We start from the raw sequence: 22,398 nt of genomic DNA, 5'->3' as shown, positions 1-22,398 counted from the left end.
AGGCGGTACCATTCACTTGTCTCCATCATCTATCTAAGACGGGAAAATGAGGAAATACGAGATTTATGGGTAAAAATATCCCTTTTTTCAACTTTTTGACCCTCTGGATTCCCCCCTGTTTTAACGCATAAATCTGAAGAAAAAATCTGGTAAATACTACTCGGTGGACTGCATGTTTGTGCAAAATTTCAATCTTCTACGTGCAAAAATAAGCCCGCCAAAAATACTTTACATAAACCCCCCAAAAAGTATTACACGAAAATATAAATTTTAGACTTATGACGTCATCACCTCTTATGTCTCGCCACATGAAGGTGTGAAACCATCCGTTATGTCTTCTACAATGCCTCTGGACTTCAAAACCAAAAAACCCGGACGAAAAAGCTCAAATAAGAGAGTTATAACGCAATGTACCATGAAACACCACGTATGGTACAAATTGTATCACAATATCCCCAAAGAGATAGTACTTGATGACCTATTACTAAGTGGGGAAACAGCATATCAATACGTTGCTCCGTTTACGAGTTATTCGGGCTTCAATATTTGACCTTTGACCTCGATGTTCAGTACCCTTACGACATGTAGTAGTTGATGACTTATTACTAAATGTGAAAACATCCCCTCAATATGTGGCTCCGTTTGCGAGTTCTGTGGGTTAAAATATTTGACCTTTTTCCTCGATGGTCAGTACTTTGGGACACGTAGTAGTTGATGACTCGTTACTAAGTGTGAAAACAGCACCTCAATATGTGAATCCATTTACGAATTATCCGAGTTTAAATGTTTGACCTTTGACTTCGAGGTCAGTACTTTTGGGACGTGTAGTACTCTTGCTGTACTGTACTGTGGGGCTACAACCACAGTTATTTGCTCAATTATTAGTTCTTTACTGAAAGAATGTGGGGATGGCACTTCGCATGGCAAGAGAGAAAGTACGTGGGAATCTGAGCAGTACAGCGCTGAAGTAATTAATTGGGGATGAATGAAATGAAATACATGTTTTCTAATAGAAGAAATTACAGAGACGCAAAGGTTAGGAAAGGAAAGGGTCTTACTGTACCTCAGCCATTTCGATGTGATGAGCCTCTTCAAACATCGAGTGAAGTCTAATCCTCCAATGTTGAGTGTTTCCGTCTGGTATCGATCCCGGACCTCACGTTCGAGAGTGAAGAACCTCTCGACCTCAGGGCAACAGCTTCCAGATGTCCTGGCCTCTTCGGAATGACACCTCTGTCATGCAGTGGATGGTGAGGGCCCAGGCGTGCCAACCGTCTCTCAATTTCTGCTACGACGACTCTTCTGAATAGGGGTCCAAAGTGTGTTTCTGGCGGCTTCTGTCACACTTCTCACCTGGAGGGTCCCGTGTCCCCTGGTTTTGTTCTACTTCCTTGCTTTCGCTTCTTCCTGGTGCTCCGCACGTGGATGACTAGCTCATCACAATTATCTTGGTCAATAGGGAAGTTTGTTAATTGCTGAAACGGCGTGGCTGAGTCTGTTTTGATGCAGTTACGGAAACTAGGAAGAGAATGGTAAGCATGAATTTGTATTGGTATGAGGTGACAACATAAGGAAGTCTCTTCTTTATTATTTAATGATTACAATTTCTTGTTTGAAAAACAAAATAACAACATACAGGGAGAATTCAAAATAGGCGCTAAGCCTGATATCCTCTACAGTACTTGATGACCCATTACTAAATGTAGAAACAGCATCTCAATACGTTGCTCCGTTTACGAGTTACTAGGGCTTAAATATTTGACCTTTCACCTCGATGGTCAGTGCTTCTGGGATATGTAGTAGTTGATCACCCATTACTAAATGGGGGAAAGCACCTCAATATGTAGCTCCGTTTAGAAGTTATTCGGGGTTAAATATTTGACCTTTGACTTCCATGGTCAGTACTTTTGGGACTTGGACTAGATAAATACTTGTGTAATTTCTGCTATGTTACATAGAGGTTGATAAAAGGGAACGAGTACACTCCTGCTATTGGTTCATGTTCTCTGCTGTATTAAATCAGGGTTGTAATCGGTACTATGCTAAATAGTGGTTAAAAATAGGCCATACTCTTTATACATAGGGGGTTGCGAAAATAGGTGTTCGTAGTCTCTGTGTAATTTCTGATTGGATTATGTTTCATTGTCTTATGTAATTTCTCTTATGTTAAAATCGAGGCTGAAAAAGTGGTCATAAAAGAGAACGAATACAACCCCCATTATTCTCTGTTATGTTAGTGGTCTTTGCTAGGTTACATAGGAGTACTGCTGAAATAAGCGTTCGTAGTCTCTGTGCTCATAGTCTTACGTAACACTTGTAACCGGAAGGGTTTGATTCTTACTTGTTTCTGTTCGGGAAGACATTCTTGTAACCGGAAAGGTTCGGTTTTCGTTGGTTCCTGTTTGGGATAAGCCATTCTTGTAACCTGGCTGGGTTCGATTCTTTTGTTCGGGCTTATTAGCATTGGACCTAAACAGTGGACTCAGTGGTTAGAATAATTAAGTACCCCACTTCCTGTATAATAGTGGTTAGAAATCGTGGGAGGGATCGCACCAGATCACAAATCAAAATGGATTTGAACCAAGGTAGCATACGCGCGTACTCACCGTCGTTGATACGCCCACTTTGTATCTGGAGAATATGCATAAATCCCTGTACTTAAATTTAACCGTTTTGTAGTGATTCGTGTGAGAAACATGGACAGAACAACTGAAAACAAAACAATCACATGAGATTAATTTTACTCAAGCAAGATCATAGTACACTTTGCATATACTTACTTATACGTTTCATCAATATAAATTTTATGGATACATTTTAATATTTTATTTTTAATACCTTCCTTCCTTTGTTATTTAATTTATTATACTTTAGCCCATTTTAAAATAATATGATACATCGTCGGAGTCGGCTTATTACGAAATTGGTGATATGCGATTATATTGCACACTTTAATCACTAAACACTAATTTGCACAACACTTTCATTACGAAGGTATCAAGGGAGGTTTATTGAATATTAGGAGGGCATTTCTTTTAGATTTCTCTTCTAATTTCGGTGTAGATTCTAAGGCTCTCGCTGAATTACTTCCACTTTACATCTTCCGACTGAGTGGATTTACTTACTGCACAACGAATTAATGATCCAAGAAAAGATTTGTCCTTCACTTTGTTCTTACCATTTACCAGAAGTATGGACATAATTCACTACGAAAATTAATATTTCCTTTCGATCAAACATGATTGCAATAGATTGTCACAACGTGCTCACCCTTGATTTTTGGTAAGTCAACTTATTTCGGTGCATTCTAACTAAGATTTACCTCATTTTATGTATATAACGAAACTACGTAGGTTTTATGAAAAACTAATCCACTTAGTAGCACAATAACATGAACGATTAATAATTTGTTCGTTGATTTCTTTAGGGCTTCATTCACACCTTTTCTTCTGTATCCTCCATTGGCATAGTACAGTACCCGCCTTGTACCAAGCGTCTGTATTCTTGCGCTTGTTGGCGACGAAGAAAAATTTTAAGAATATTTATACGAAGTATTCTTTACAGGGAATATACATATCGATAAATGTTATACGCAGTCACCATTAGAGTAATATAATTAGAATTCTAAAAATAGTAAAAATATTCATCGATTACGCTGGGATTAATAGAACTATTTTTTTATAAAGTCACAACCGCATCTCGTTCCTTTGTGCTATGAACAGGAAATGCAAGTCACCACTACACAGCGTTGCCAACACATTGAAAAAGATAAAACCATAACATAAAGTTTGCGTTAACGTATAGTGCATGGAGCCTTATTTCACTTCAGACAAGAGTAACTGGGAAAAATTAAAATGGCATGGGAGTGAGGGAGGACACACACTCACACACTTGCTATGTTATAATAGAGGTGTAAAAATGAACCAAACTCTTTTATTAGCTCTGCTATGTGTTCGTAGTCTTATGTAGTTTCTTCTATGTTAAAATTGGGATGAAAAAAGTCAAATTCTTTTATTAGCTCTGCTATGTGTTCGTAGTCTTATGTAATTTCTGGTATGTTACATAGAGATTGGAAAATGTGTTCATTGTCTTTTATTAGCTCTGCTATGTTACGTAGTCTGCTATGTTAAAATAGGGGCCATAAAAAGGAACGAATACACCCTTAAAAAGCGGTCGTAAATGAGAACGAGTTTTCGGGGTGTTCGATTTTCCATAGCTCGGCGATACGTGTGGCAACATGTGTCATGCGACAGTGGAATATTGAGTACTTCGTATCAGCCGAGACCTGGATTGAGCTAGTATGGCTTAATATGGCCCAGATCGGGAATTTTTACACTACTAATTGTAGTGAGGAAAAATTATTTGGAGTAAGATACTATTATTATGCTGACTGAAAAATATGAAGAGCATCCTTATTTGTACAAAGTTAAAAGTCTTTTGTATCATAATAAGCATATGCGACAAAGGGCTTTAGAAGAAATAGTGATTGAAATCTCTGTTTTAGTTTCGGAGCCATAATTGCGCTTTTCTCCAGTGATTTGTTTGCTACGTTACGACAAGATGCTTATCAAAATTCTACCCTTTAAAAGACCATATACTTTTGATGCCATAGAGTAGTTTACGAGATTTTTGTCAGCACATCTCTTACAGTAAATGGTTCCGTTAAAACTAGCATTACGTACTGGGTTTGTTCGCAATAATGTAGAAAAAGTATTTAGTGAATTTACAAAGCTTCTGAGATTAATATTAACTGTACCTATGACGTCAGCAAAAGGAGACAGGCGTTTTTCCACATCGAAAAGAATTGACACTTATAAGGAATTGAATGTTGCAAGAAAGGTTATCACCACTGGTTATGCTTTTCATCGAAAAAGATCTCATAAAGGGACTACCATAGTTCAACCAGCATGTATTAGGCAACTTCCGCCTCATGCAGAGTCGTTTTGATGTATGATTAGTGTCATACTAAAGGTCTGACTACTGCAGGAAACATATGTTAGTTGAACTTTTTAAAAGGGCACTAATCATGCTTCAAAACGACTCTGCATAAGCCTCATTTACTCCAACTAAAGAGAGGAAAATGGACTTACTAATTAAATAAGATTACTAATCGACTAAAATGTTCTGCATTATTCTTTTTATTTTTTTAAAATCAGAGTTTTATTTAATTTCACATGTCACATTGCATTTGCATGTAAATTTATGCCACCTTATGCAGAGTTGTTTTGAAGAATGATTAGCGTTATACTAAAGGCCAGCCTGATTTTAGTAAATCTCTTTAGTATTACACTAATCACGTTTCAGAACAACTCTGAACATGGCCCATTCTGATTTGTCAAGGAGTGCAGTTTGTCTTCTGTCTCTGATCGCTGGTACTGCAACACCCGGAACCACGATCCACCGGCCCCGCTGTCTAATATCCAGAAAAGTAACCTATAGTAATTTCAGTTTTCACTTTTATATACATTTCAAAACTTTTTAATTAGTGTTTCGGGTGGGAAATTTAAGATCAAACTGGGGACTTCTGTCTTACAAGATAGGATTTTATAAGGTTCCAGGTTCTGGCATCACTGCTGTCAGAAGTGGCATTTTTAAAGGTCATGTGTAAGCTCGCAGCTAAGAAGACGGATATTATCTTCGTTGTCTGTGCATAAATTAAGTGTATTTACATAGAAATACAGAGAATATAGTCGTTAGAGTCAACTTAGTGTAGTGTAGGATTTTTCCTCTGATTTTCTTGAAAAGATTGTGTGTAAGGATTGTGTTGGGAATGTATATCATTGTGGCACTCGTTTTGATTGTTATATTAGTTTTATCTTGTTATCTTTTTGTAAAGTTTAGTGGTCTGATGGACGATGTAAACATTTCAACAGGAAAACCTCGTCTTAGGAAAATAACAGTTGCATACAGGTGGTGTACAGGATCACAGACCGGTCGTAATTCGGACTACAATGTATGGAGATTTCTTGAATATTCATGGCCGAATAAACGAATGTTTCATATGTTAATGAACAATCAGATTATGGTAAGCATGTTTATTGCATTAGATATATTAAGTAGTTTATGAAATAAAAAAAAAAAACTGCTTACGTTTAGCTAAAGAGCTTCAGCTCTTTTCTCTAAAAAATGTTACAATTTTGGTAATTTCTGTTCACATTATTTAGTTTAGGGTAGGTTAGGTTAGTTTGTTATATTAGTGTAGGTGTCCCGCATAATTTTCCAAAAAATGATAGAATTTCGCTTATTTCTACTGATATTAGGTTAGGTTGGATTTGGTTACGTTATGTTACGTCTAAGTACTTTCATCATTCATTTCTCCTGTAAATTTTGTTTTTTTTACGTGCTTCTGGACCCCTTGTACTAAACATACACCAAAAAAACAATGTCTGCAACGCTTATTTCTGAATAACTTTTGGGATCCTGTTCAAGGTTTCGCTGTCAAATATCCAGATATTGGGAGCCCAAGTATATTTGAGGAGTAAGTTTGAAAGTTATTTGTGTTATACGTACAACGTGTTCAGCGGGAAAGTGCAAGCAATATATTTCTGATCAGTTTTATTGTTCCCGTTTGAAATGCATTATTCAAATTAACTTCCATTACCGGTAGCTATTACTCTTCGTACAGTTAAAGAGGTTAGGCTATTTGCTGGAATATTTCCAAGGAGAATTTGGTAGTTCACAAAGTAAGAGTAATATTTACGTAATTATTTTTATCAGACTCCACTCTTCTAAAGAAATTAATAAATAGTAAGAATACATTCTAATTACGGGGACCAGAATTTTTCATAAAGATTTACACTTTCTTCATAACTATAGCCAAATGGAACTGAGGGACCAAATATCAGGTAAAATCACAATGTTTGCAGGAGAAATGAGTTTATGTTACGCAAGTTTAATTTCCAAGTACCTAGCCTAACCCCCGAAAACAGAAAATATAGGAAGAAAGCACGAATTTTAAGCAAAGAAGTCTGGCCCTCCAAATCCAAAAATCCTAACCTAAACCATCAAAATATACAGAAAATATAGCTAAAAAACACGAAATTTAAGCAAAATATTCTGGGCCCCCCCAGTTCCAAAGATATGCCGCCTAATTTCGGTTAGCTTTACATTACGTTTTACTTACCTTGGTTTGGATAGATCCGCAATGGCTTTCAAAAAGGTGTGCACTATATTCTCTTGCTTCACTCTTTTTAGTCCACGCACAGTATTTCGACAAGGTTCTAGATTACTGGTCCCCCTTCCCATTAAACAGTAATAAAGACAAACAACAACGTGCCCTTCGGGGCTCTAACCCGCCTTCACTCGCTGCCGCTCGCTCGGCAATACTGTTTAAGTTAATTGTATAAACTTAAGTACAGAAAGAAAACAACCCAGCTACTAACCTACATGGGGGACCAGTAATCTAGAACCTTTCCCAGTATTTCTATTCCATCACACATTAAATACATTTCAGTACCAACAATACATTTCTCCTATAAACTTTCTTGTGCAGTTTTACTATTCGGGTCCATACACAAATGGATGAAAGACATACTTCTTTCTCTCTACATTTACTTTCTGTACCTTCAGGAATCACTTTTGAGGTTTGCACTTGCATTCTCCCCTGGAGAATCACTTTACGGAGTCTTCTGCAAACCTGTGCTAGGCGGCCACTAGAAAGATCGAATGCTACCTTCAGAAAGCATAGCCGAGCGAGGGGGGTTAGAAGACGCGAAGAACTCTGTTGTTCCCTACCTTTATCTCAATTTAGACAACGTTTTATCTCCCGATATCACGAAGTTCCAATTTTCTCCTCAATTTGCACTAATACTTATGCACTACATCACTCATCACCGGCATTGCTCACAACTCCGGAAATGGTCACAATAATCTTCTAATGTATCCGTACTACATCCTTAAGATTTCAGTGGTTCCACTTTTTAATTCTTCACTTCCGTATACCCTGATTTACTTTTAATTATTTTATACACTGTGCATGATGGCTGCCTAAATGTAACTGCTTGTGTAGAATGTTACGCTTCATTTTCACTTTTTATTTTTTAGGTAGCAAATCCGTGTCGGACTTAAAACCACAAACTAATTTGGTTACTTAAAAACTACTTCAGGTCTATGAATCCGTATAGTAAATGTGCACCAACTTCTGTTTTTTTAATGTGCTTTTGACCCCGATCGCATAATGTAAATATTTTGGCATTACCCCTGTATCGCCGGACCGATTTGAAAATCGAAAAAAAAAAAAAAAAAAAAAAAAAAGTGCCAATATATGCTGCATTCGATTATATTTAGTTGGATTAGGTTAGGGACATGAGAGCTACAGTGCAAAGAGCACAAACCAACCTGTGCTACTTGGCCACTGAAAGCACGAATGCTACAATAACCGTTTCAAGGCAGGGCGAAGCTCGTGGACCGCGCTCCGTGCGTCCCAAGGTAGCAGACGCGTCGGCGACGGTTGGTATACGCGTGGGCGAGTGAAAGTACAAATATGTGGGTTTTAGCAACCATACATATTTCAAAGCACTTGCCATGGCTTCATAGTAGTAACGCTTCACTTGTAAGCATAAAAGACAGCTTCTGTACACTGTGCAGATATACATTGCCATTGAGTTAAGAGGTGTTTACCTTCAAACGGGGGCTTGTAAATTTTTGCGATTTCAAGAAGATCGTGTACAACAGTTTTTTACTTGTTGCTCGTTATTTTTGAATAGTTCTATATAACTCACAAATGATATGTGTCACCCTTGACATACATGCGCCATTTCCACACTGCCAGTGGCGTGGGAGACCCGGGTTCGATTTCCGGCGGAGGCTCAGTTGGTTCGGATTCCACGTTCATCAGTAGGGCCACGTCTCATATAGCCTCGCTGCTCAACGGGATGTTAAACTCAAAATCAACTCAATTCCACACTGCCTTTCGCACCTCTATATCATAACCAGTGTACCTCTCCGCGAAATAATCCATCCGCCTCCACATACAGTACTACTTGCAACATCATAAACAACCGCTTTCGTAACTTTTACTATTCCCCTTACCTGATTTTCATTCATTCTTTCTCACAAACTTAAATAAGTTCTCAAATTGACCGTGTAAATTTCCTAAAGTTGGTCTGGCGATACAGCACTTAACCCAATGTTTTCATATAATACAGAGTAAGCAGAAAAAACTATATATATATATATTTCACAAGCTGTTTTGAAGTCATCTTCAATGTCAGTAGCTAGCTACCCTTAAGACATCTTAATTCTGTTATTCGCTTGCCGGTGGCGATTTAGAATAGGGATCCACAGATTTGTAAAGCGTTTACAGAAGACATTGAATGTGCAAATAATCGAAATATGTTAACCGTGAGATGCATACCTACGTAGAAAAATACATTAAGGAAAGTCTGACTTGTTAAGCACAAATTCCTCCGTAAGGTAGTCATTAATCACAGTATACAAATGAAGTAAGGTGAAGTTGTGTATTTGAAGGCAGTGTGCTAACTTATGATGTGCAACCATAAAAAAGTCCAAGAGTTACAGGGTCCACATATTTGTGAAATTTACGTAAGTAATGTTAAAACAGCAATTTGGATGCAATGGAAACCTATCCTGATCTTACCTCTAACATCCATAATAACGTGCAAATACATAATTCACCACATAAGTGTTACTTTGCTATAATACAGTGTTTGTATATCCATCGTTGTTCACGCCCCTGCCTTCTACGGACGCGCTGCCGCGCGGGACCCTTTGGTGCGCTTCTGCCGTGGGCGTTTATGCCACAGAGTAGGTCCAACATATTAAGGCTTAGGTTCCATATACTTAGACCTACTCTGTGGCGCTTGACTCCTCCCCTGACTCGGTTACGTAGCATTCGTCCTTTTTAGTAGCAGCCTAGCTCAAATTGGTTAGTGTTTCTTGCACAAGTTTTTATGGCATACGCACATTTAAGCCCTCGTAAAGTGAATCTGCACAGAGATATTTGAGATAATATGCAATAATGATTATGGTACAGTCGATTTAGTAAAAAAGAGGACCTCTATTGTAAATCTACACGCACTTGCCTTCGTTCGCTATGTACTTCCTAAGCTATCTGCTAGGTCATAAATAGTGTGCTCTCCATTTCTCCGGAACACTGATCCTCAATATTACTCGCCTGCCTTTGATACCTTGGTTTTCGCGCGGGCATTTTTTTTTTCTACATACTACCTAAGGAGATCAGTAATGACATGAGCGTTACTTCTGTCGTTACAGACCGGCGATGGTTCAGTGATAAATCATTTACTTCTTGTGCGTGGGGTTCTCTTTTGATCCGAGCTTGCGGTAAGTGAGCATTGTAATAGACAAACACCATGTGCGTGGGTTTTTTTCGGGGTTCTCCCGTTTCTAAACACTTTTCATTCAAGCATTTCATTCACTCTTCTCACAGTCTTCTTTAGCCAAACGTGTGACGTAAAACTGAAGATTTATTTTTTACTAAGTGATTAGAAATCATTTTTGTGCATAAGCTAAATGTGTGTGTATATATAGTCTGCACCCTGATTGTTCATTTGCAATGGGAAGGGCAAGATAATAAAATTCTAAATGCTAGGATGTACCGATATATCGGTATCGGTGATATAGGCCACTTTTGGGAGTATCGGTATCGGCAAATGGCCAGCGAGATTTACCGATACATTTTTGAATTATTTTCAATTTGTTTAATATTAACAGAGACACACATATATATATTAAAAGGGACCGGTATCGGTTTCTTTTAAAGTTGATCTTAATTATATCATCAATTGTACAATCGATTTCTATATGCATGTGTACGCTTTTGATTCGCACTACTCGTACTCACCTGATATTTTTAGACTCTCGATGCCAAAATACTGATGAAGAAAAGCCAAAGGTCCTCAGTCAGGATCATGGGCGCCCGAAGAAAATTTTCTAGGAGGGGGGGGGGGCATTCCATGGTTGTTATATTACGTCTGGTATTTAATATACGTGGTTTGCTATATTACATATACATTTTCGTGAGCCAGGGGAGTTTCATCCTGCCTTCGCTCTTCGGACGCCCATGGTCGGGATAGCAGACCCGTAATTTGAATCCTAAACGAGACAGAGGTTTCGATTCATAAGAAAATGCTATGGAAGAAACTCACTTTGCCATTATTTCTCCTACTTGTTAAAAACATTTAGTTCTAAAGTTAAATAGTTTTATCGTTTTCGATTGCGCTTAATTAACCCTCTTATTTTTTGTGGTATACACAGAAACGCCTGGTTGAGAACACAAAAATTTGTAACGATAGTATCCGTTTGCATTATATGCAGGGTGGGAAAAAATCATGATTTTTTTTAAAAACAAAAATCATTTTTGTTGATTTTTTTTTTTTTTTTTATTTAAATCAAATCTTTCTCCTCGTATAATACAAGTCGCGAACTGAAGAAGAAACATTAGGAATTAGTATTAAATGTCAATTATGCCATTTAAGTGAAAGTATTGGGGTTGAATTTTGAATTAATTCCTTATCGCTAACCTATTTTAATCCCAAGCAATGTTTCTTAAGCATTAAAGAAAAGTACAGCAACATTTATCAACATGAGACTTTTCTTTTCACTAAAGTTACTGATATTTGGCAGGGACACATTTTTAAAAACTCGGAACTAGCTAGCGGCACGAAATACATATAAAGTACATAAACTTCGCCTAAAATTAAGGAACTAACTCCGTGGCCTATGGAACCCGGAGGTTCAATGCCACATTCACAAACGCTCTCCATTGACTTCTAATCCTTAGCTAACTGGATCCAGTTTCTACTTTGTATTCCTATTTCTGCGAAATTCATCTTAATGTTGTCCTCCCATCTGCGTATAGTCTTCCTAATGGTCTTTTTCCATTGGTTTCCCACTTAAGAGTTTGAAAGTGTTCCTACTTTCTTCCATCCTGGCTACATGACCTGCCCACCTGAGTCTCCTAGACTAGATGAGCCCAACAATGTTTGGTAAACCGTATAAATTATGTAATTTCTCGTTATGAAGTTTCCGCCATTCTCGTTCCTCTTGGGTCCGAATATTCGTCTCAGGATCTTATTCTCAAATACTTTCAGTCTATGCTCTTCCCTCATAGTAAGCGACCATACTTCGCAACCATACAGAACAACAGGCATGATTACCGTTTTATGCATTTTAAGCTTCAAATTCCTCGACACAATTCGCGACAACAAGAGATTTTAAACTGATTAATAACACGAATTCCCTGCTTGCAGTTGACATTTATTTCCTTCGTAAATATCGTTTTCGTCTGTTAATATTTATCCTAGATATTTGAAAGTGTTCACTTTGTCAAAAGAATTATTTAATATTTTAACGCATCCAAAATTTGCCGTACTACGATTCTGAGGAACTTCTATGTGTTTAGTACATAAATTTCGACTGAAGTTTTAATTGTTTTTTAATTTTATTTTTATTTTGTTTCGGAGAGGGGATCGGACCCCTCTAAATACGCCCCTATTACCTGGAAACAAAGAAATAGATGTGGACACAAAAGAATCAAAATGTCCATTGTGATTTCCCCGTTGGAATAGTTAACGATTTAAAAACCGTATGTTACGAAGAGAAGGAAGTAGGATTCACCCGTTCAAAACTGGATTTTCCCTAATCATTCTCTGCACGATACTCGTTTTCATATTGCGCTTACATACATTTTAGTCTCATTGTATTATGATTATCATCTTCCATAATCGAAATAATAGAACATAAACGGGATTTTACTTATCTTCACTTTAAATTAATTTATTTCGGAATTTGATTTAAATCAACGATTTTTATTTAAAAAATCAAGTGATTTAAATCTCGATTAAAATCGTGATTTAAATCAGACTGATTTAAATCAATCCACCCTGATTATATGTATGTAATAGAGACTAGTAAGTACAATGTAAATATCAAAGTACGTTATCGCTCTGACTATCAGTCACTAACTCTTAGAATTAAGTTTACACTATATAAGTATTTGTTGCTTTTTAGTTCATTATATGTGAGCTGGATTAAATTTAGATGAAAAATTTTTTGTGTGGAACGTAATATGAAATTCTGCATTTCTGTCTTTGTTGTATGTCAAATTTTGGCCTTATATCTGATACAATGTTGATCATTTCATTATTCTGAACATTCCTGATAATATATAAGAAATGTGTCCAAAACTATCAGTATCGGTATCTGAAAAAGTGGTATCGATACATCCCTTATAAATGCGCTAATAGTATAAAACCTTTGAAGGTCTATTGCAATGCTATTTTTATTTTGAGCAACGCGATGATAGGTGAGAAATAAGTATGCTGATCGTGAAATAAGTAGGATTTAATATTTCAGCGGATTTAGATCTTTCATGGGTCCTCATACCGAAAATGTAATTTTTCTGTCCGTCCGTCCGTTCCTCTTGATTTAAACATGTTAATTCTCCTAGAAGTTGTACCGTTCAACTTACCTGGACAAAATTTTAAAAATAAAATTTTTCTAAGATTCCCTATTAGCGTTTTGTGTATTTTCTTCCTACTCTGAAAATTAGTTCTCTGAAGGGTGAAAATTGAAAATTGCGATTTTCTCACTGCTCTAACGATTTTGTTTAAGTCTCGTACACCATATTCCAGTGCCCAGTCCTATACTGTGGTGTTACTTATTTCTCTGGGAAAATCCAGAAGTAGTTTACTGTTAGAGTGAATTTTTTAGAACTATTTTCTCAGCGATTAAAGAGATTTTGTTCAAATTCATTAATATTTTCTTACTAACCAAACAATACGAGATACGAGACTCATTCAGAAAGTAACTTTCCCACGCGTTCCATAGCTAAGAAACTGTATGTTGCGCGAAGGGACCGTGTGCACGTGAGGCAGTAAGAGCCTAGCATGGCGCATGCGCCAGCGGAACTTCCCTAGTGCTCTCAGTAGATAGTGACAGTTGTTGAAGATGGATGTTCCTATTCCAGCTCCCGTCGAATGTGAAGTGCGAGCAGAGATAACTTTTCGAATGCACAGGGCATAGCGCCGATTGAAATCCATCGTCACCTGTGCCAGGTCTATGGGCATAACGTCATGAGCAAGCAGTTTCCGCATCTTTGCACACCATTGTTACGGAACGCTTGTTGTTCAAGAAGTTGTGTGCCAGGTGGGTGCCGAAGTAACTGACTCCAGAACACAAAGCAACGCGCATGGGGTCAGCAATGACATTTTTGCAACGGTACAGCTGACGATGAATTTCAATAGGCGCTATGCCCTGTGCATTCAAAAACTTTATCATTGCTTGCACTTCACACGCGATGTGAGCTGGAATAGGAACGTCCATCTTCAACCACTGCCCCTACACTACTGGGAGCACTCGGGAAGTTCCGCTGGCAAATGCGCCATGCTAGGACCTTATTCTCTCATTTGTCCTGTAGATATGTGCTTCCTATACAGATATTAGAGCAAATACGAAAAGAGATATTGGAAAATATATTTTTGTAATTGATTCACAGCCGTGTGAACCAACGAAGTTTAAACAAGCGTTTAATCAAACGCGTTCAACATTAAACTTTCAAGTTTAAACGTGGTTCCAGGACTTTTGTGGCACCATTGAAAGTCAAAGTTTAGTACATCTCGTGTAAGTAAACTTCGGTCAATTTTTTAAAGTCGACTCCGATTGGTTGTCGTTTTTTGTCTTTAATCTTCGTTTAACAAAGTAACAAATGAAGAATGCATACTGCGTCCCGGTCTTTTCCATCTTCGAGATTGTGTGCGTAGAGTTGTGAGCAGTCTAATTTTAGTGATCGTAATTTTGATGGATAAAGTAATGAAACCACGAGCAAAAAATGTTTCCGAGCACGAGAAATGTATAGTAATTTCATTAGTGGAAAAATACAGACATTATTGAATGTAAGCGGACTGATGGCAATACTATAAAAGCGAGAGAAAAGATTTGGGTGAAGATTTGTAGAATTCAAGTACAATCCAAATGTCGTTAAACGGAATGTAAAAGAAATTAAGAACAGCTATGATAACATGAAGAAGAGAGCTGTGTGCATCACAATAGCAAATTCCACTAATACTAAAGACTGACTTGAATCAACGAAGTTTAAAGCCCCAAATTCGGCCGTTCAAGCTAAAACCAAGTTTATCCACCATTTGACCGAGACTTAACCTTGAACGTTGTTGGTGCAACAGTCATTTTCACCGAGCTTGGTTATGACCCTCATTCAACAGTTCGTTGGTGCACACGGCCATCAGCGTCCCAAGAATAGCTATGATCTCTGTTAACTCGGTATTTATACCAGGTGGTAGAAAAAATAACCTTTATGGTTTTAACGTTAGCCGCCACAGAACAAAGACTGTAATAGGTAGAAATAACCTTTCTTTCTTTTTTCTTTTTAATCTATTGAACTCTGAAAAATAAGTGGAATGTCAACCTGAATCTAAAACCGGAAGTAGTGGATATTTAATACTAATTCCGGTTTCAATATTAGTCTTTATAGAGCAAGGTAGAGCACTTACCCCTCGTGTGTGGGGTCCCTGGTTCGCCCCGGCCAAATGAGTTTGTGGTAGAGAGCCTTCGTGTTCGTGGGTTTTGTCGGGGTCATTCCACCACTTCTTCCATCATCATTCACTTGCTTTAATCATATTCTCTCTTAGCCGAAAGGGCATAATCGTTGGACGTTAGACTGAAGGATATCATTTCATTTTTTTCCTTATTGCAACTGAAAATGTTAGAAAAGAAAGTAGACAAACTGTTTTTGATATGGATTCCAATATACCGATTCCGAATCCACTGTACTGGAACACTTCACATATTTATTGTATTACAATTATTCGAAACATGTTACATGATATTGATGTGCTCATTTAATATTACTGTACAAGGTTATAAAAGTCTGTAGGTTAGTATATTCCATTATTCTGTTCAAATATATCCAATTAAGGATAAATAAATATCAGAAACCTTACCCATAGCTACTTACAAGGATTTTGGTGCAATGTATTTACAAGTTTCTCGTTCTAATTACCTCAGCAAATATACTTTTCTATTTTTTTTTTTTTTTTTTTTTTTTTTCAAAACTATCACTAAATGTACCATTGTGTGTATATATGTACAAGTGTAATTTTGCAAAAGTAGGAAGTAATTTTACACACCTTTGCTCAAAAGTTGTTGAACAGCGTTATCAGTAACATCTGCTGTGTTATGGTTCAAATGTTTACTACTCATTTGTTACCGTCATGATTTCTTAGATTAGTTGACTTTTTTAATTTATTTTATTGTAATAGTACATTTTATAACAGCAGAAAGACTCACTTGCGCATCCCTTGAATGGTATACTGCTTCAAACATTCTCTGGACTTTTTTGTCGGTACTTTTCAATGTAGAAGCTTGTTTTCTGCATTTTAATTCGTCAGATCTCTATTGGGAAAGGTAAGACTTCAGCAATGTATTATTTGATGCTATTTAAGGTATTAATATTGTGCAGAAAATCCATCACTAAACATTTTTATAAATTGCTTAACCACGTATAAATGAAAGTAAATAGAGAGGACTATACTCCGCGTCAGCCGAATCTTGATCATTCATAATTCTCCATAAATACGAACAAAATCCATTATGAATGATTAGATTCCTCCCTGAAAGTTTAGTAACAGCGCACTGCGAGCCTATTGGCTGTTGCCACTCGCCAATTCGGGGACGCGGACTATAGTGACTCTTAGTGATTTTTCATTGATTGTAAATGCTTGGGGTAGGAGTCATATTTCTCGAAATAAGATGTTTCTTCAGAATGAAATTCATATAGCAGCGGAATTTTTTCTCGTTCCTTCTGAGGAACCGATGAAGGAAGTAAATAAGCTTTGGAACATTATACTAGGTCAGCAGATATGATGGTGAATGTTTCTGCTGTTATTAAATATGATCCTATTGTATAGGGTTATTCAAAAAGCGTTCCGCTTTTGTTACATCAAATTATGAACTTTATTTTTTTCAAAACACACTAACAAAATTCATAAACATGTTCATCACATTCCGATTTCAGGTATGGTGAATGACGTCTGGCATATGACCTCCTGTACTGCCCTGGCATGCAATAACTCTGTTCGTGAAATTCGCTATGACTGCCTGACAAGTTCCCACTTGGATTTCGCCGACGACTCCTCGAATTTCCTCCTTTAATTCACGGATGGAATGGGGTTTATTACATACACCAATGATTTAAGAGTACCCCAAAGAAAAAAGTCACAAGGAGTTAAGTCACAAGAACTCGGGGCCCATTCCTGGTCAGCATTACGTAAAATGAGGTGATCCGTTCTGATAAAAGGTTTTCACAATTAGCACACGTTGCGCTATAGTAAACTGCTCCATGGCTAGACACAGAGTGAAGAAATGTAAGAAATTCAGACTAAGGCGACAATCGGAATGTTTGTGGGTAAAGTAACAATACAAAACAATGTCGGCGACCGAGAAACAAAAATTTGCCAGACGATCCAAAACCGGCGTGCTTTTTGAATAACCCTTTATCATAGAATGTTTACATTTTTGTTTCTCTAAAATCTTTTTCTTTTACGATGAAAAATGTAGCTGAAAGAAATCAAGGTATTACATATCTACTTTCTTTTCTACAAGGATGCAAAACCCTACAAATGCATTATGGGTTTTATCTTGTGCGAGGGTTCAGCGAACCCAACAGAGGGAGAGCTAGAAAGAATCAAGAAGCTAAATCTAAGGTTAGCTAATATTCCTGAGATCCAGCACGCCCTTTACGTGAAGTTCCCGTATCGCAGTAGGCTAACCATATTCGTGACAATCCCAAGAGTCTACTCCAGACTTGCGAAATATATCGACGTAAGTAAAATTTTGTGAACAATTTGAGTCAGCTGTGGTTTAATTCTTAGTAAAGATTCAAAATAGTTACTCTGTAGGCTACAAACTAAATAGTTTATATATATATAATAGATATATGCAAATAATATAGTTTGTAATATGATGTTTCTGTCAATTCGCAAGTTTTTTGCTGAAGTGTTAACGAGGTTTAAAAGTTACAAAGTATTCTAAAGTATATTAAACAGTGTACCCCGGCCGATATTAGCATGGTGCAAAATTTCAGAGTTTTCCTATTAGTTTAAGTTATAAGGCATTTCAAGATAAATGGTCCACTAAATTGTATATTGCAGTGGTTCCCAATAAATTTTCTTTGAAGACCCCTTCATACCTTCGCCAACATGTCGCGGACCCAACATTTCAAGTATTAAAATTCTAATAAGCACTTAGTGAATTGAACATCATTATTTACTTATTTAAACATAATCCTTTTTTATTTTTGTTAATTTAATCTGGTGTTTTGTAAGGTGGTGGCTGGTCACAAAAGGAAACAAGTCATACCTAAAAACGAGCCTAAGAATGAATGTAGGTAACAATAAGAATAAATATCGATTTGATTATTCTTATTAATACAATTATGTTTACTGAAGGTTTCGGCGTGGTGATGGATAGTCTATAATGTTTACTATCAGCTTCTCTTAAATTTCCATTGTTTCTTTTTGTCTAGTTCCATTTCCATACATTTGTTATATCTTGTGACCGGTTTAACGAAACGCATTCAGAATTGCGAAGAATATCGGAGTCAGTAGAAGTTAGAGAAAAATCATGTTGTCCCATATTCCATAAATTGTATTACCGTGTCGAAGATATAATGTACGCTGCTGACATTGTAGGATTTCAAATTTCTCTTACGCCCTACTTTCAATTGCTTAACTCCATATTATGGCATGTCGTGTTTCTAACATGAATCCGAATTAAGAAATTACGATGAAAATTTATAAAATCAGTTTGACTTTCTCTGTTTCTTTAGGATTAGTCACATGCTCCTGTAAGGAAATGAACGACATTGGAGTCAAAATTTGAATTTACATGTGTATTTCGCTACTGTTATATACAGAGTGATTACAAAGTCCTGTTATTCTCTTTATATTACGTAGATGTTAATGAATTGTTGTTTCTTATTGTTGCTTGTTCTGATATAATCTAAATCATGGCTCATGAGTCTACTTACACCATGGAGGAACAGATTGTAATGAGCACGTGGGCTCACGAACGACCCCATACGGGAAAATCAATGAGAGAGATTGAGTATGATTTCACTGTAAGGTTTCAGAAACGTGCTTTCAGAAAGTTTCCGATACGTGAGTGAATCAGGATGAGTTCATTTCTCTGCGTCTACTACGCAACGATGTCTGTTAATTGCCAAATATTGTTTTCACTGAGTGAAGCTTATTTTTGTTGACCTAGTTTCTATCCCCTTGCCAATCATTGGATATCCGTTGGAGGAAATAGCTACTGATATTGGAGCATTGAAGAGTGCTGTTGGCTCCTCTATCGGGGCACTCGTTTCCTCGAATGCTGAAACGTCCCGACACAGCCCGTTACTGTAGCTGATGGCATCTCCGTCCGCCAGAGATGATCAGAATGCCGTGCACAAGGGCTCACTTCCTTAAAATACTGTGTAGTCTTACCGTAACGCTTTGCGATCCAGTAGATATGAGCACAGGACTCGGCGAAAGCTGAAGCGCAAGGTTAACTGATGTTAATTCATCAGTGAACGCTTAATGCAGTCGACGCCGAATTAATTCCGAGCTGTGCTCTGTGATAAAGGCAGAAAGACACAGCTAACTGAAGTCTCATTTTCGAACCATTCATATAACACATTATAATCGGGGTTACTCAGGGTGTCCACATTCTGGAAAATTAGTGAAAGTCAGGGAAGTAAATCTGTGTCAGGGAAATGGCAGATTGGTCAGGAAAAAATCGATTTAGTCCATTGTTCAATTACTGAATTTATGGAATACTGTTAATATATTTACTGTTACTGGATGCAAAATGTGGTGTTCCCAATGATGATATTGAGGGAGAGAGTGTTCTCTGAAATAGTTGTGGAAGCTAATTTTCTGCGAGAAACACATCTAACTGCGTCCTGGCATATTTGCTTTAAAGAGTAGACGCTATACTAGAAGAATTGCATGGTGCCAAGAGGATGTGGACAAGTGGTTGAGAACGCGAAAAAACATCTCCAGCTCACAGTGAAATCTCAGACTGAAGGATTTAGGGAACACTTCAGTGATTTCATAGCCAAGAACGGAGATGGTATTGGACTTATTGATTTTTTTTTTTTTTTTTTTTTTTTTTTTTTAACTTTTAAATGAGAACTTCGTTGGTTTATGGTCTGTTATGAAGCTGGGTTTTTTCTTCTCTCACGGAAACGCATTTGTTGAAAGTGTTTTTTCAATAAACAAAAATCTCATTGTTGAGAACTTACGAGAAGTATCTGTGGTAGCTCAACGGATCATATATGATTCTGTGATGAGGATAGCTGGATCGTCAGGATAAACCATTACAAGAGGTATTATCAATTCAGTGAGAAGTTCAAGGAGACGATATCAGGTGAGTTTGGGAAAGAAAAGAAAAATGAATGCTGGAGAGAGGAAGAGGAGAGAGAAACGAAAGACTCAGCATCAACTAAAGGAACTGGAGGAAGAAGAGAAGAAAATTAAACTGCGGAGACGGCAAGAATATTGAGATCAGTGAGAAGAAAACTATGCAAAAAAGGATAAAAACAAGTTGTTAAATGGGTTGCATTTAACGACCACCGGCAAAGGTATGTGTTACATATTTTTCTTTTTTTAATGATCAGTAAAATCATGTATGAACTGTTTATTACTATAGGCAATATTATAATGCTGCGTAATTGATATTATGATGTGTAAGCATATAATGTGTTACTTTTTTTCATATCTTAAGTACTCTGTATACTGCACACTTTCGTTTGTAACTTTACATTTTGTGTAATATGTAATCAATATCAGCCTCATGCATATATTTGTAAATTTACATTCTTTTGGATTAAAGAAAATTGAAAAAAGAAAGGAACATAAACGGAGAGAAAACAAGACCAACTATGAGGAGTGTAGAAGGCTGGGGTTTCTTTCTTTCTTCTATATTTTTAAATTATTCAGTGGTCAGGGAAATCTGGATCTTTCATCAGGGAAAAGTCAGGGTTTTTTTTTTTTTTTTTTTTTTTTTTTGCCAAATTGTGTGGACACCCTGTGTTCTAGCAACGCTTCCAACTCTTGGTGGAATTCCTGGGTACTTGTGTGCTGTTTGGTGTGTAATGACAACCGAAGTCGAGCCTTGGTGGATTTAACATCCATGATGGAAGAGTACAAGCGTAAAGCAAAGAAAGAAACTCCAATACAAATTCGTTTTTTCGAATGTTTCTGCTAGGGCTTATTTGTATTTGGCTAGCGATGATATTTTTAGATGTAGTCACTCCGATGGTCAAGGCATGAAGTAGTCTTTCCAATAACAAGTAGTCTTTCCAGCAACAAGACGACTATGAAAGCGAGATACCACACTGATAAAGACGCCAGTTTCATGCTGCTAGTGCTAATCACAAATGGCAGAAGCGTTGCCAAAACGGTCAGATATAATATCGGAAAAGTTTCTTTAATTTTGGTTTAAAGGCAAATTCTCAGTGTTCACTTTGGAAAGGGGCCTGCAATAATCCACTCCTAGAAATTACTGTTATAGCACCACCCAGACAGTTTCTGAAGTAACTCGAAAAAAAGATCAGAGTATCAGTTCCATACAGTATTTAAAAATGATTATTTTTTATTCTAAAGTCCTATTTGATTTTTTTTTTTTATTATTATTTTTAACTGATTAATTATATTCTTATATATACTCTATATTTCCGCTGTGCGTGTTCGTCGGCAATGTACTGTTCATCAAATGCTAGTGATACTTTCACTTAAAAGGCTAACATTTAGATCACGTATTGACATTTACCTAATTGGTAGTTTTCGAACAAATTTTGTTTTTCGGTAATGTTAGTATTTGCCATGGATGTTTAAAGTTAGTAATTAGTCCTGTTAAATTTACTATAAATTGTTTTCAATATTTTATTAAAATAATAATTTGAAACTTTCAATATATATATATATATATATATATATCAGGGTGGAAAAAATCATGATTTTTTTTAAAAAAAAAATCATTTTTGTTGATTTTTTTTTATTTAAATCAAATCTTTCTCCTCGTAAATTACAAGTCGCGAACTGAAGGAAAAGCATTAGAAATTAGTATTAAATGCTAATTATGCTATTTGAGTGAAAGTATTAGGGCTGAATTTTGAATTAATCCCCAATTGTTAACCTATATCAATCCCAAACAATGTTTAACACTTTTAAATTATGGCTTTTTTTAAAAGAGTTAATTATAGACTTTCAGTCAAGCAGCTATATCATCATTCCTATTTATCCTAGGATCATGGTTCATACCTCTTCTCAGAATAGAACAGCCTTTGAAGCGGTAACATTCGCATTTTCCTATCATGTCCCTGAAGCGGGAAATTGTGAGAAAAAATGGGACTTT

The 22,398-nt window shown here is 36.7% G+C and overlaps 1 protein-coding gene across 1 annotated transcript in view; it reads left to right on the top strand.

Moving 5' to 3' along the window:
• Positions 1–5,555: 5,555 nt before the first annotated feature.
• LOC145687859 (testis-expressed protein 264 homolog) overlaps positions 5,556–22,398 on the top strand; it is a 30,535-nt gene continuing 13,692 nt past the window's right edge. Inside the window, exons 1-2 of the mRNA XM_081761350.1 lie at positions 5,556–6,025; positions 17,599–17,817. Of these exons, the coding sequence (XP_081617476.1) occupies positions 5,771–6,025; positions 17,599–17,817 (474 nt within the window). The 5' untranslated portion in view covers positions 5,556–5,770. The remainder of the gene's footprint in view (positions 6,026–17,598; positions 17,818–22,398) is intronic.

The sequence above is a fragment of the Thermobia domestica genome, chromosome 6 (assembly GCF_964235325.1).
Source record: "Thermobia domestica chromosome 6, izTheDome1.hap1.1, whole genome shotgun sequence".
Lineage (NCBI taxonomy): Eukaryota > Metazoa > Arthropoda > Insecta > Zygentoma > Lepismatidae > Thermobia > Thermobia domestica.
This window is presented reverse-complemented; position numbering and strand designations above follow the sequence as displayed.